The sequence below is a fragment of the Miscanthus floridulus genome, chromosome 9 (assembly GCF_019320115.1).
Source record: "Miscanthus floridulus cultivar M001 chromosome 9, ASM1932011v1, whole genome shotgun sequence".
NCBI classification, from domain to species: Eukaryota; Viridiplantae; Streptophyta; class Magnoliopsida; order Poales; family Poaceae; genus Miscanthus; species Miscanthus floridulus.
The window spans coordinates 55,423,652-55,440,487 of NC_089588.1; the positions used below are offsets into that span (position 1 = coordinate 55,423,652).

At 43.0% G+C, this 16,836-nt stretch overlaps 1 protein-coding gene across 1 annotated transcript; it reads left to right on the forward strand.

Moving 5' to 3' along the window:
* Positions 1 to 375: 375 nt before the first annotated feature.
* On the forward strand, positions 376 to 1,533 carry LOC136481956 (uncharacterized). Its single transcript, XM_066479223.1, has 2 exons — positions 376 to 729; positions 865 to 1,533. The coding sequence occupies exons 1-2, from the start codon at positions 540 to 542 to the stop codon at positions 1,422 to 1,424; spliced, it is 750 nt and encodes a 249-aa protein (XP_066335320.1). The 5' UTR covers positions 376 to 539; the 3' UTR covers positions 1,425 to 1,533.
* The last annotated feature ends 15,303 nt before the right edge of the window (positions 1,534 to 16,836 follow it).

A 16,836-nucleotide genomic window follows, 5' to 3' on the forward strand; every position in this document is an offset into this window, starting at 1 on the left:
CAGGCATGGTGGAGAGGGAGGTGCGATGGAGAACGCAGTCGTCATGGCGGCGCGGCGGATCGTGGTTTGCGGTAGCGGTCTCGCGGAGACATGTCGCAGTGCTACGGTGAGACGAGTTTTTTAAACAATTGATGGCGAGTGGATGAGCACGTAAAGAACGGTCATTGGGCTGACGCAAGTGGCCCACCATCTGAAGTGGCCGGCGCGGACAGACGCCCAAGAAGAATTACCGATTCCGTATATGCAATTGCGGTTTCCACCTTCAGTTTCTACTTTGTGTGGCCTAGAGAGTGAATAGGCACGACCAACCGGGTTGCCACACGTGTGATTTCCTCCCGTCCTGCAGCTATGCAGCGGATAAGGTCCCCTATGCCCACGATCGAAGTTCGAAGCTTCGAACCGATCAAGCCAAGCTGGCGGTTCTCCCGACCAGGCAACCACTGTCCATCCAGAAAGTGATGATTGGCCCGGTTTGAGCTCCGCCCTCTCTCATCAATCGGCTTGGTATCCACTATCCCCGCCTGAGCACACTGAGCGGCATGGCGGCGTTCATGGCTAGCGGCAGGGCCATGGCGTCGAGCAGGCCAAGCTTCGTCACCCCTCGAAGCTTCTTTAACTGGGGCAAAGGCGCGAGAGAAGCCGCGCTGCCGCCGCCGCAGCTGCAGTTCCGGTACCACGACGTCGAGCCGCCGTTCCCCATGTCGCTCGTGGCAAAAACACACCTCAGAGGTAATTACAGTATATGCTCTTGAATTAACTGATTGTCATGCGATTGTGAATCACATAATTGTCATAGATTTTATTTTTGCAGTTAGCGCAGTGCCTAATGTTCTTTGTTTTCTTTGCATGATGTTAATGGTGCAGACCGTGAGCTCAAGTGCTTCTACAAGGCCACCGTGGACGGCTTCAGCGCGACGGACTTCCACCGGCGGTGCGACTTCAAGGGCCCCTGCGTCGTCGTCGGCTACACCGACGGTGGCTTCCGGTTCGGCGGGTTCAGCCCGGAGGGGTACCGCAGCACGGACGACTACTACGACACGCTGGACGCGTTCCTCTTCTACTGGCCCGACGACGAGCTTGCTCTTGCTGCGCCAGCGGAAGCCACCGAGGCCTCACCGCCGCTGCCCGTGGTGCTGCCGAAGGTGGGCGGGAGCGGCGCGGCGCTGTTCGACTACTCCCGCGGCGGGCCACAGTTCGGCGCCGACGGCCTGCTCATCGGCCCGCCACTCACCGCCGTGATGGGCGTGTTCACTGGACCCGACTCCAGCGCCGGCGTCGGCGACCTCCGCAGCGCGCGCTCGCGGCTCGGCCTGTCGTACGCCAGGCGGCCGGACGGGAAGGAGAGCCTGTTCGGCGACGAGGGCAGGGCCCAGCTCGCGGAGGTGCTCGTCTTCTGCAACCCGGAGATCGCGAGCCTGTACTGAGTGCGCATTGTCAGTAGCTTCCAGCTAGTGTGTAAACTGTTCATGATTGCTCAATTTGGAGTCTAAAAACATACCAATAACGATGTAAAATTGTACGTATAGTTAATTAGTTTATTAAGTTCTTGAAAAATCATACCACTGATATAGAAACCTTTTTAAATTCTCCAGCGAAAATGCCAGCCCACGGCTATAGCACCTGGGGTGGAGAACAAAAAAAAAAAAAAAAAAAAAAAAAATCCAAAAACATCAAACTATCCACTGTTTTCTCTTACGAGCACGCTAGTGCTTTCTCACAATCGATGACATGCGCTTGTGCTTTCTATTTTTAATCTGCAATTAAAACTTCAAACTAGTCTTTATCCCTCGTACATACTTCAAATTAGTCTATTCTTTCTAAAATCTGTACCATGGGCTGAAAAGCGAATTGATGTTAAAAATTGTATTAGCCGGAATATATGGCTGATTTAACACTCAAAACAAATATGGGCCAAAAGAAAGTCTAAAAAATGGGCCAGGATAAAATAGCAAGCAAATCAACATTCTTATTATGACGAGTCCAATCTAGGTGGTTCACACGCCAAGCCCACCACGTGGGCGCTCCAAGAACCACACCAGAGACACACTACATCTAGCCATGATTCCACTAAATTTGCTCTACGAATGTAACACCCCAGTGTTAAGCATTGCATTTGACACTTGCATTTCATGAGCACAAGCATCATCCAAGCATTCATAAACATGAGCATATGAAATTTCATCTCATTCTTATACCTTATCACATGAAATGTTGATTTTATATATATACTTATGCTTGCAATCATGTATGACCAATGTATGAAATGGTTCTAAGGGCACCAATATACCTTAGACACATCTATAATGGTGAATGGAACAACTTTTGTATTCATGACATGGACCAATTTTGCTTCCAAGTGTTGGTGTACATTGAAATGTCATTTTCATAAGTCTAGTTTGACCAAAGTTGAACAGTACCTTAGAGTGTTTGCATGGATGTGTGACCAAAATAAAAGTTGTAGTTCACATCAAGGGTAACAAACTTTCTTTAAGGGTCATGAGCTGAATCGGTGTCTAACTTAGTCAAATAGGGCTCACAAAAATCAACAAAATGCTGTTTTGAAACTTAGAAAATTTTGCTAAGTCATGTGCCACTACAGTTTCAAAGTACTCTACTTTGGAGCTTTGTAGTTTGAAAACCGTTGGGAATTAGGCCAAACTCCTTTAAGAATTTTTGTAGTACTCACTTAGCTCTACAAATTTGATTAAGCAAGTTTTCAAAAAATCAACACAGATTAGGAGTTATAGAGTCATGAAGTCGCGCTGTCAGTCGGGTTCAATGACGTTTGAATCGGAGCCGCGCGCGTCGTGGCCAACCGGCGCAGGCCACGTGCGCCACGTGGTGGCCGTACAACGGCGCCGGACCCACCGGTCAGGCCGACGCGGGCAACAAAGCCGCGCGGCGCTGCTGCCCTCCCTCGCTCGCCCGTATTCGCGCTCCTCTGCCTCACTTTGCCTCTCTCTCGCCGCGCCAGAGCAAAGCCGCCCCGCACCGGGCCATCACCGCTGGGCTCCGCCGAGCTTGTGCGCCACCATCTCAGCACCATTCCCCGATAGCTCGTGCACACCACTCGGCCATTTCCGCCTCCACCTCACCGACCACCCATCGCCTTAGCCTGAGCCAAGGTAAACGCCTAAGGGCAAGTCCGCCGTCGCCGCACCCTCACCGGAGCACCACCGAGCTTGTGCTCGCTATGGCCGTGCTCCACCAAGCCATCTCGCTCACGTGTTCCGCTTGTTAGGGATCTAGGGTTATGGTTAGGTCACACCGCTGACCGTTGAGCCAACGCCGGCACACCGGTGCCGAAACACCACTACGCACCGTCGTGCTTGCGCTGTCGTGCCACCATGCACGCGGCCAAGCTTCGCCGCCGCTCCACCCTGACCTAAGCCATGCCGTAGAGCTTCGCTAGGGTTTGTAGATGCCGTAGCCGCGCTTGCCAAGCCATGCCATCACCGAGGATTGTTGGAGCACCACCGCGTACCACCGCTGAGCCACCATGCTCGCTAGCGAGCTAGCTCCGGTGATCCTCCGAGGAAACCTAGGGTACCTGTAGATGCGGAATAGGATGGGGAACATGTTGGTGCCAACCTCGTCGCCAGTGACCTCGCCGTCGGTGAGGTCTCGCCGGTCAAAGCCGACCCCTGCCTCTGTCTCTCTGTCATGTGGGGTTAGTTGACCCGCGGGGCCTAGTCGTCAGCGCCTCTGTGGTGTATACGCCGGGTGCACCTAGCATTTAGGGTTTAGTTGTTTTTGAATTATTTTCATAGATTTGAATACAAACTTCAAAACTTCATATCTGGAGCTAGGAGTGTCCAAATGAGGTGAACCAAATTTTGTTAGATTCAGCATGAAGTGTACTATTTGATAAAAATATGAAATCTACTACTTAGGGTATTTTTCTAGTAGAATTAAATCGAGAAAGATAAGTGCTTCTAAATCAGTTTATATCTTGTAAATTGAATAACTTGAGCTAGAAAGGTGATAAAATTGTGATTCCAATATTACTGGTCTTGTGTTGTCATGCTATAGCTAGGAAAAATATTAAACCTATAGTAAGTATACTTCAAATATAGTCTTCCTATTTAATCTTAATTAATTGCAAGTTTCTAGTGAAATTAATTAGGGTAAGAATACATAACATATGATCATGCAAATTTTTATATAGTATTCTTGTGCTAGGAGAAAACTAAGAAAAATATTAGATCTGTTGCTTGACACTTTTCATTAGGCTAAACTATTTTTTTCTAAAATAGGCCTATATAACTTGTCATTTTAGTAGAGATGGCTATACTTATCCAAATGATATGAAATTTATATAGTAGACTATTAGGGTCATATGTAGGCTACTGTAATGTTCTCAGAATTTATTGAGCATTGGAAATATTTATCCTTTAAATCACCTTGATATATAAAGAAATTAATAAATAAAAATAAATAAATTAGTTGGGCTTAACCATGATATTTTCTGTGGTGTTTGTGATGCATATAGCTTGTTGATGTTATCAGATAGGCTTAGGAATGATTGGTTGTAGACAACGAGCTAATTATTGTTTTATAATTCACTTAGATGGCTGCATGTGTAGTTTCTGTTGTGGTAATAATTTCATGATGATAATGACCTTTTCTGTGAAACTTGTTAATAACAAAGTTGTAGATAGCTTACTTATCTACCTTGTGTTAAGTTTTCATAGTCATAGGCCTTATGGTTTAAGAATTATAGCTGTTATAATTCTACTGTCAGAAATGCTTGCTCTCTGGATAGATCTGAAGGATTGAATTGTTTGACCTAGATAACTGTTGAATCATATTAAGATGATTAAAAGAAAGTTGTAGGAAATTTCATAAGCTTTCCAGAATGTCTACAACAATATTATTTAAATGTGTATGACTCTAAAACAAGTGGCTTCTGTCTTGCAGTCCAGAAAATTACTTGGATGAGAATTTGTTTGGTTACTAGAGGAGATATGCACCTACTTAGTAAAATAAGATGTAACTTGTTATCACCTTAATACAATGCTATTGAAAACACCTAGGAGAATGCATTTCATCATACCCCACCATATCATTTATGTCATTATATATGCATCCACGATGTCTTATTCCATGATCATGCATACAAGATTGTCCAAGGGGATAACTCTTTTGGAGTTCAACGAAGAAGAGGAGGAGGAACAACAGGAGACACCTCAGGCCGTAGCTCTAGAAGGAGAGGAGCAAACTCTTAAGGACCTCCCTGAGTGCCTGGATCATAGGCCAACCTCTTTCCTCAAAGGCAAGCCCCGGAGCATTCTAAGTCTGCTATGTTTTACAAAACTTCACTTGAGTCCTTTTATGTTTGATGTATTAGATGATAAGAGTTGAATTGAAACCACTTGATGCATAGAACTACCTTGTCTAGATATATACACCTTTAACCCTATGTACGTCTAGGATTGAATATATACTTAGCCATGCTTAGATCGGTAGAAGTCGGATGATTTCCTGTCACCTACGAGATATAGGTGGATACCGAAGCACAGTTGGCTATATTTGCTATCATGGAAAAGAACCATGGGGTAATGTAAATAGAGGTTGGGCGGTGTCTATGTGTAGGTTGACTCATGTGAATCCGTTTGTGCTGATTAAGGACCATACCGTTGTTGGGCGCTTCTGACAAGATTGAAAGCATGCCTCTCACTTAGCTGGCCGGATAACTCATTCTGACCATGAAGCCGAGTACCTCAACTCAGGCCGGGCCCCATTCTATAAAAGTGCACACTCTAGATGGTAGTAAGGATGTGCGGGGAGCCAGACATAAGCCCAATGGTAGGGTAGTCCAGATCGTCCTAGCAGCTGGTTGTCCCTGATTGTGTGGCACTGGGCAAACCCATGAAATGTGGATCTGAGTTGTACCAAAGGTGACCTAAGGTGACCGTTGATCTGGTATGCCTGAGTTTGTGTTAGGAATAAATTCCCAGCCGATTGAAATCGATTCGAATCGTCGTCTCTCCCGGACAATGAGAAACTTTGCTAGTACCAACATTGTAGTAACTATATTATGGAATGATGGTTATGATGAACTTGGAATTATTATACCGGATATGGTTACTATTGTTATGCTACTAAATGATATACCACATGTTTGGCACATGTTAGTTGCTAATCTAGAGATGAATAGCTATAATTAACTTGATGACTGAATTATAAAATGTATAGCTGAATTATTGGCTTTTTATGCAAAATGTTGTCAAGCTACCTCCACTTATAAAGCCTTGCATAATCCTTGGAGTCACTTTATTTTTGGTTTATGATGGGTAAGTCTAGCTGAGTACCTTCTTGTACTCAGGGTTTTATTCCCATTGTTGCAGATGGAACATTTTATCATGGCTATTACAAGAACTGCTTCTGTCCTACCGTGGATGAGAAGTAAGCTCTGGGCAGTCATCTCTTATTAATCTCTCTCTTATGCTTTTGTGGAAGTACGATCGTGAGCGAGCACAGTATTTGAACAATGTTACAGATGTTGGTTTCAAACTTTAATTGCTTCCGCTACTATTTTACTTAAACTTGGTTTGTAATAACTTTAATTCACACTCTGATGAATGAACTGTATTTGTGAACTTTATGTAACGTGTGACATGTATGTTGAATAATGTAAGATCTTAGTTGTATGTTGGTTGAATCGAGACCCTTTGTGGCACTCGACGGACTACCGGGTTTATATGGGCTCAAGTATGACAGTGCGACCGCTTGCGGGATGCCATTGTACTTGTGCTCTTATAAATTGGTCGGTTCTGCTACAGCTGGCATCAGAGCAAGATTCAACATTAATTGCCACATGTAAATTTAAAACAAAGGTTTTTGTTTTCCAAAACCAGTTTCTAGCAACTTATAGCTATATATATAGGTGTTTAAAACCTAGAGTTTGAATCTAAAGTGTGCCAGTGATCACTTTCCTTTATGCCCAGTTAAGAACTTTAGGTGGCTAATTAAGTACTAACTTGGGGGTTTTCAATTTCGTCGTCCATATGGCATGCTATTGTATGGATGCCATTCGCTTAAGTGGTAATGTATGGATCAAATGCCTCTACGCCCAAGGTAAGATGCCACTCATCATCACAGTGGCATGACCGTAAGATGTGAGCATGTGGTCTATGGGGAGAGTTAGCTTTGTTACTGAAGTGTATATATGCCTCATATATATATGGAAGTATTTAATTGTGGGTTAGCTTTGATATGACTATATATGCATATTTATATGTATATATAGGACATATTTACTCTCAAGTAGCTTTGATATGGAAGTATATATATATGGGTATATATATATATGGAAGTATTTAGCTTGCAACCTAGAGCCTAGATTTACATTCTGCATATATAATTGTGGGGTTGGGCTGAAATGAAATTCTTATGTAGGTACACTAACAGCGAAACGTGTAGCCTGACTAGTTACGTTATATATGAGAGAACACTTGTATGCCACCATGTATTCCGTTAGAAGTTTTAAATTTTCCTAAGTTTGTGAGGACATACGGAACGTGCATGCATCATGATAAATCATTATTATTACACTTGCATTATTCCTCCCCTTTTGGATTTCTTACTCGGTTATTTAACTCTTATCCATTATGACATTGTCTCACGAGAGTTGCACCATGTTGTTGGTACAGATGGTAGCACCAGCTGGAAGTGAGACTTTCCAGTTGATGTTTGGTACCCCTGCCCTACTTTGGAGAGTCTTGCATTATGCGGGGTATTACGAACCGCCCCTCTATTACTAGAATGAAGTATACCTGGAGGGACAACCATGGTATGAAGTACAACTGACCATACCAGCTCATAACCAAGCACCCTTCTGGCAGGAATGGAGGGCAGAATCTGAAGGAAGAACTCCTTGTGAAGCTACCCAAGTAGTGGCTTTTGAGGTGCTGAGTCAGATATGTCAGCAGCATGGGGATGAGCTTACCGGTAGTGCTACTGGTACTTTTCCTCAGGTGGATCCATCTATAGCAGTATAGGCATAGCACAACAGCAATGCATTAATCCGAGACCAGGATCCATCTACAGCAAACAGTTCTAGTCCCACTATGAGTGTAATGTTTGCAGTGATGAAGATGTTCTATACTCGTTAGGACACCAGGGACTTCCAGCAGGAGTACTATACCACTTGTAAGGATAGGCTGATGAGGGCCGAAGCTGCATAGTAGAAGCTAAGGAAGCATGTTCACAAGCACAAGAAGGCAGCAAATGAGGCTCGATGGGACACCGACTAAGCTTATGTAGCATTGGGAGAATTCCACACTTAGATGGAATAGGTTGATCAGCAGAGAGCTACCGCCCAAGCGACAAGATCTGATGATTAGGCAGTGCTAGAGGGACTATGGGAGCAGCTGGAGGCCACTCGTGTCTAGGCACTCATAGCTACATGCCAGCGGATCCAAGCAAACAATCATGTAGCCCTAGCAGAAGCAGCACGAAACAGAGTCGAAGCCTAGCCGCACGGCAGGACCATGTCGAAAGGGACTTGTGCCAGCAGCTTGCGCATACCCAGAATGTGGTGGTTGATCTTCAGTATGAGGTGCATTTTCTGAACAACCAACTGCACCCGATCCTTGATGAGAAAGAAGAAGATCTTGAAATGATGGTCGAAGATGACAGTTGGGAGGAAGAAGTGGAGCTAGAGGATGAGGACGATACTATCTCCGACCTCGACAGCGAGCACACTGAAAATTAGAGTCACCTAGTGACTAGTTAAAGCGCTAGATGTATCCCTGTTATTCATGTAATGGACTTGTAGCCTAAAGTTCGGTATTTGTGATTTAACTTTTGTGTAATATTGGCACTTTGCATGTTGTCTCACTATGGATTGAGCTTTGATGAAATTCTAGTTTTGTTTTACTGGTGGATTATGACATGCATATTAACGCATTGTGAGTACGATAAGTGATCTAATTGGTGATGTCATGTTTGCGAGAGTGGATGATTATGCCTCTGTTTTATTGTATGAATTTAGGATTCGCTCTAGTAAGTTTAGTTTGGCATGATTATACAATTCATCTGCAATCTCTTGACATCATCCAATAATCACTTATTGTTGCAACTTTGCAGATGACTCACACACGTGTTGGGGCAGGCACTAGCTAGGGTGGCAACGATGGTGACTTACCACCACCACCATCACTGTCTGCGAATGAATTCTATGCACAGTTCCTAGGTAATCAGATAGCCATGGAGGATACACTGTGCCTCATTGCGTAGAACATTGCTCACGCCCGTTAGCAACATCAAGGGCCTGAGCCAAATCAATACAACTCTTTCAAGGATTTCCAAGACACCAAGCCTCCAATCTTCAAAGAGGCCGAAGAACCGCTCTAGGTGGATGAGTGGCTTAACACGATAGAGCAGAAGTTCCGTCTGTTGAGGGTTACTAATCATCTAAAGGCCAAATATGCGTCCCATCAACTATAGGGACCGGCAGGGATATGGTAGACACATTTCCTATCTTCTCTACCTACAAACGCATATGTCACCTGGGAACAGCTCAAGTTAGCCTTTAGGGGACATCACATTCCCCTAGAGCTGATGCATATGAAAGCAGCCGAGTTCATGAGACTCACACAAGGAACCAAGACCAATACCGAGTACATGCATGCCTTCTACAATTTGTTCTGATATGCCCTAGGGTTCATCGACATGGAGGAAAAGAAGATAGAAAGCTTCAAGAGAGGCCTTGGTGCTAAGCTAATGAAGACTATGGCCAACTCAAGGTGTACCACATATAATGAGTTTGTCAGTGATGCCCTAACCCAGGAGAACCAGACCAACTTGCACGCAGCAGCAAAGGGCCGTAAAAGAGCAACTGAGGCGGGTGCCTTAGGATCTTCCTAGTCCAGAGCTCTAGTGGTGACTAGGCCATAGTTTCATCCACCAGCGCCTAAGTATAGGCCTCCTTAGCCAAAAGCTCAAGCCGATCGCCCTAGAAGACATTTTGTAGGGCATTCACCATTGCCATACCCAAGGGAAATGGAGGACAAGGAAGCTTAGCAGGACCAAGGAGCAATCAGCCATGCTTCAACTGTAACTAGTTGGGCCATTGGGCCAAGGAATGCCCCCATCCTAAGAAGGGTGGTAATCAAAACCAGGGTAATCAAAAATAGGCAAATCCAAAGGCATGCCCTGGATACGTGCATTACATAGTTGTTGAAGAAATCCCTCTGGGAGAAGTTGTCACTGCCGATATGTTTCTTGTTAACAGACATCCCACCATTATTTTATTTGATTCTAGAGCTTCTCATTCATTGATGAGCCAAGCATTTGCATCTAAGTACGATCAGAAAATAATTGAGGTAAACAAGGATGGTTATAGTATAAGTTCAGCTGGGGCTACTATCTCTATAAATCAAATAGTCAGAGAAGTGCTCATCTCTATACAATAGAGGGAGTACACAGTGGATCTGATAGTATTACCCGGATTAGCCATAGATGTGATCCTAGGCATGAAATGGATGAGCAATCATGGGGTTCTGATTGACACTAGCACTAGAATAATTATGTTGAGAGAACCAAAGGGAGGTAATGCTTTTCTAGTACCACTTTCCCGAAGTTTTGATCTCCAAAACTTGCCTTGTGCTGTCCAAGCCAGTACCCTTTGTGATATTCTAGTGGTTTGTGAGTTTCCTGATGTATTTCCAAATGAGTTGCTGGGTCTACTGCCTGATAGGGATGTGGAATTTAAGATCGAGTTTGTGCCAGGTATGGCACCTATCTCAAGAAGACCCTATCAGATGCCACCAAATGAGTTAGCTAAACTTAAAATTTAGTTACAAGAACTGTTGGACAAAGGTCTCATTTAACCTAGTTCGTCTCCATGGGGATGTCCAACTTTATTTGTAAAGAAGGATAAATCCCTGAGAATGTGTGTGGATTATAGGCCACTCAATGCAGTCACCATTAAGAACCAGCCATTAAGAACAAGTATCCTTTATCCCGTATCGATATCATGTTCAATCAGTTGGCAAAAGCAAGGGTATTCTCCAAGATTGACTTGAGATCAGGCTATCATCAGATTAAGATCAGGCCAGAAGATGTACCTAAAACAACTTTCTCCACTAGGTACAGCCTATATGAGTATTTGGTTATGCCATTTGGACTAACAAATGCTCCTACCTACTTCATGTATTTGATGAATTCTATATTCATGCCTGAGCTAGACAAGTTCATGGTTGTGTTTATCGATGATATCTTGATTTACTCTGAGAGTGAGGCAGACCATGTAGATCATCTGAGAGTTGTTCTGTCTAGATTGAGGGAACATAAGTTATATGCCAAATTCAGCAAGTGTGAATTCTGGTTGAGCAAAGTACCCTTCTTGGGTCACATCTTATCTTAAGATGGAATATCTATAGACCCATCTAAAGTATAGGAAGTCATGGATTGGAAAGCCCCGACTTTGGTTCATGAAGTTCAGAGTTTTCTAGGGCTGGTAGGCTACTATCATCGTTTCATTCCTGATTTCTCTAAGATAGCAAAGCCCATGACCAGACTACTTTAGAAGGATGAATAGTTTAGTTGGACGCCAGAGTGTGAAGCTGCTTTTCACACCCTACGGACATTGCTAACTATAGCTCCTGTTTTAGCACAACCTGACATTGAAAAGCCTTTTGATGTGTTCTGTGATGCATCGGGTATCGGTTTGGGGTGTGTGCTCATGCAAGAAGGTCGAGTTATTGTCTATGCTTCTCGACAGTTGAGAAAGCATGAAGTCAACTATCCTACACATGATTTAGAGCTCGTAGCAGTTGTTCATACGTCGAAGGTATGGAGATATTACTTGTTGGGAAACATATGTCACATATATACTGACCACAAAAGTCTCAAATATATCTTCACTCAACCTGAGCTGAACATGAGGCAGCAAAGATGGTTAGAGCTGATCAAGGACTATAATTTGGAAGTGCACTACCATCCAGGAAAAGCCAATGTTGAAGCAGATGCACTTAGTTAGAAATCTTATTACAACACTTTGGAAGCCTTGTTGGAAGATGGATTTAATTTGCCATATCCTATTGTGCTAGACAATATCACTGTCAGTTGCTCACTTGAGAGCAAAACCATAGAACTATAGAAGATGGATGTAGGTATATTTCACATTAAGAGAAAGATGAAAGAACAAAAAACCAAACATTTTAGGTTGGATGAAAGAGGTGTGCTATGGTTTGAGGACCGACTGGTAGTACCAAAGGACTGTGAGCTTAGAAATCAAATTTTAGATGAAGCTCATTCATCCAAGTTATCTATCCATCTAGGTAGTAGCAAAATGTATCAAGAATTAAAGAGCCGTTTTTGGTGGACCAAGATGAAGAAGGAAATCGCCGCCTATGTCGCTAGGTGTGATAATTGTAGTAGAGTCAAGGCCATTCATTTGAAATATGCTGTATTACTTCAGCCGTTGCCTATCCCAAGCTAAAAATGGGAAGAAATAAGTATGGACTTTATTATAGGCCTTCCGATGACACATCAAGGTCATGATTCTATATGGGTCATTGTAGATCGCCTTACTAGGTCAGCACATTTTGTACCAGTTAACATAACATATCTAGCTAGGAAGTACACCGAACTGTATGTTTCCTAGATTGTGAGGCTACATGGAGTACCAAGGACCATAATCTCAGATCGAGGACCACAGTTTATAGCTCATTTTTTGGAACACTTGCACCGAGCCTTAGGAACTAAACTAATCAGAAGTTTAGCATATCACCCACAAACATCTGGATAGACCGAGCAAGTGAATTAAATCTTAGAAGACATGTTGAGAGCTTGTATAATATCTTCCAAGGGTTCATGGGAGAAATGGCTACCTTTAACCGAGTTCTCCTACAACAACAGTTATCAAGTGAGCATCAAGATGGCTCCTTTTGAGGCCTTGTATGGTCAGAAATGTAGAACTCCATTGAATTGGATTGAGCCCGGAGAAAGAAGATATTATGGCATTGACTTTGTAACCGAAGCTAAAGAGCAGGTATGCATTATCCAACAACATATGAAAGCAGCTCAGTCTAGACAAAAGAGTTATGCTGATAAAAGAAGAAGACCACTAACTTTTGAAGTGGGAGACTATGTGTACTTAAAAGTGTCACCCATGAAGGGAGTGTAGAGATTTGGAGTAAAAAGGAAGCTTGCGCCTAGGTATGTAGGCCCATACCAGATTATTGAGCGGAAAGGAAATGTCGCCTACAAGTTACAACTTCCTCCAGAGATGAGTGCTATATTCAATGTCTTCCATGTTTCTCAGTTGGAAAGATGCCTTCGCATACCTGAGGAAGCCATTGCACCCACCAACATTAAGATCCAATCATATTTGACATATGAAGAGAAACTAATCTGATTGCTAGAAGAAATGGAAAGAGTAACTCGGAGCAAGGTCATTAAGTTCTATAAGGTGCTGTGGAAAAACCACAGTGAACAAGATGCCACTTGGGAATGGGAGGATTATTTACGTGAGGTTTATCCCGCCTTTTATGAGGATTGGTAGGTCTTTCAAATCTCGAGACGAGATTCCTATAAGGGGGAGGGGTTGTAACACCCTAGTGTTAAGCCTTGCATTTGGCACTTGCATTTCATGAGCACAAGCATCATCCAAGCATTCATGAACATGAGCATATGAAATTTCATCTCATTCTTATACCTTATCACATGAAATGTTGATTTTATATATATGCTTATGCTTGCAATCATGTATTATCAATGTATGAAATGGTTGTAAGGGCACCAATATACCTTAGACACATCTATAATGGTGAATGGAACAACTTTTGTATTCATGACATGGACCAATTTTGCTTCTAAGTGTTGGTGTACTTTGAAATGTCATTTTCATGAGTCTAGTTTGACCAAAGTTGAACAGTACCTTAGAGTGTTTGCATGGTTGTGTGACCAAAATAAAAGTTCTAGTTCACATCAAGGGTAACAAACTTTCTTTAAGGGTCATGAGCTGAATCGGTGTCTAACTTAGTCAAATAGGGTTCACAAAAATCAACAAAATGCTGTTTTGAAACTTAGAAAATTTTGCTAAGTCATGTGCCACTATAGTTTCAATGTACTCTACTTTGGAGCTTTGTAGTTTGAAAACCATTGGGAATTAGGCCAAACTCCTTTAAGAATTTTTGTTGTACTCACTTAGCTCTACAAATTTTATTAAGGAAGTTTTCAAAAAATCGACATGGATTGGGAGTTATAGAGTCATAAAGTCATGCTGCCAGTCGGGTTCAATGAAGTTTGAATCAGAGCCGTGCGCGCGTCGTCACACGACGCCGCTGCCCTCCCTCGCTTGCCCGTATTTGCGCTCCTCTGCCTCAATTCGCCTCTCTCTCGCCATGCCAGAGCAAAGCCGCCCCGCACCACGCATCGCCACCGAGCTCCGTCGAGCTCGTGCGCCACCATCTCAGCACCATTCCTCGATAGCTCGTGCACACCGCTCGACCATTTCTGCCTCCACCTCACCGACCACCCATCGCCTTAGCCCGAGCCAAGGTAAACGCCTAAGGGCAAGTCTGCCATCGCCGCACCCTCACAGGAGCACCGTTGAGCTTGCGCTCGGTGTGGCCGTGCTCCATCGAGCCATCTCGCTCATGTGTTCTGCTTGTTAGGGATAGTTTAGGGTTATGGTTAGGTCACACCGCTGACTGTTGAGCCAACACCGACACACCGGTGCCGGAACGCCACTGCGCACCACCGTGCTTGCGCTGCCGTGCTGCCATGCATGTGGCCAAGCTTCGTCGCCGCTCCACCCTGACTTAAGCCACGCCGTAGAGCTTTGCTAGGGTTTGTAGATGCCATAGCCGCGCTTGCCAGGCCATGCCGCCGTCGAGGATCGCTGGAGCACCACCGCGCATCGCCACTGAGCCACCATGCTCGCCGGCAAGCTAGCTCTGGTGATCCTCTGAGGAAACCTAGGGTACCTATAGATGTAGAATAGGATGGGGAACATGTTGGTGCCGACCTCGTCGCCGGTGACCTCGCCGTCGGTGAGTTCTCGCCGGTCAAAGCCGGCCCCTGCCTCTATCTCTCTGTCATGTGGGGTTAGTTGACCCACAGGGCCTAGTCGTCAGTGCCTCTGTGGTGTATACGCCGGGTGCATCTATCATTTAGGGTTTAGTTGTTTTTGAATTATTTTCACAGATTTGAATACAAACTTCAAAACTTCATATCTGGAGCTAGGAGTGTCCAAATGAGGTGAACCAAATTTTGTTAGATTCAGCATGAAGTGTACTATTTGATACAAATATGAAATCTACTACTTATTGTATATTTTTGGTAGAATTAAATTGAGCAAGATAAGTGCTTCTAAATGTGTTTATATCTTGTAAATTGAATAACTTGAGCTAGAAAGGTGATAAAATTGTGATTCCAATTTTGCTGGTCTTGTGTTGACATGCTATAGCTAGGAAAAATTTTAAACCTATAGTAAGTATACTTCAAATATGGTCTTCCTATTTAATCTTAATTAATTGCTAGTTTCTAGTGAAATTAATTAGGGTAAGAATACATAAATATGATCATGCAAATTTTGACACAATATTCTTGTGCTAGGAGGAAAGTAAAAAAATATTAGATCTGTTGCTTGACACTTTTCATTAGGCTAAACTAGTTTTCTAAAATAAGCCTATATAACTTGTCAATTTAGTAGAGATGGCTATACTTATCCAAATGATATGAAATTTATACAGTAGACTATTAGGGTCATATGTAGGCTACTATAATGTTCTCAGAATTTATTAAGCATTGGAAATATTTATCCTTTAAATCACCTTAATATATAAAGAAATTAAAAAATAAATTAGTTTGGCTTAACCATGATATTTTCTGTGGTGTTTGGGATGGATATACCTGTTGACGTTATCAGATAGGCTTAGGAATGATTGGTTGTAGACAACTAGCTAATTATTGTTTTATAATTCACTTAGATGGCTGCATGTGTAGTTTCTGTTGTGGTAATAATTACATGATGATAATGAGCTTTTCTGTGAAACTTGTTGATAACAAAGTTGTAGATAACTTACTTATCTACCTTGTGTTAGGTTTTCATAGACATAGGCCATATGGTTTAAGAATTATAGCTATTATAATTCTACTGTCAGAAATGCTTACTCTCTAGACAGATCTAAAAGATTGAATTATTTGACCTAGATAACTGCTGAATCACATTGAGATGATTAAAATAAAGTTGTAGGGAATTTCATAAGATTTCCATAATGTCCACAACCATATTATTTAGATGTGTATGACTCCAGTTATTGTCAAAATAAGTGGCTTCTGTCTTGCAGTCCAGAAAATTACTTAGATGATAATTTGTTTAGTTACTAGAGGAGATATGCACCTACTCAGTAAAATAAGATGTAACTTGTTATCACCATAATACAATACTGTTAAAAACACCTAGGATAACTCTTTTGGAGTTCAACGAAGAAGAAGAGGAGGAACAACAGGAGACACCTTAGGCCATAGCTCTAGAAGGAGAGGAGCAAACTCTTGAGGACCTCCTAGAGTGCCCGGATCACAGGCCAACCTCTTTCCTCAAAGGCAAGCCCCAGAGCATTCTACGTCTGCTATGTTTTATAAAACTTCACTTGAGTCCTTTTATGTTTGATGCATTAGGTGATAAGAGTTGAATTAAAACCACTTGATGCATAGAACTACCTTGTCTAGATATATACACCTTTTACCCTATGTAGGTCCAGGATTGAATATATACTTAGCCATGCTTAGACCGGTAGAAGTCTGGTGATTTCCTGTCACCTACGAGATATAGGTGGATACTGAAGCACGGTTGGCTATATTTGCTATCGTGGAAAA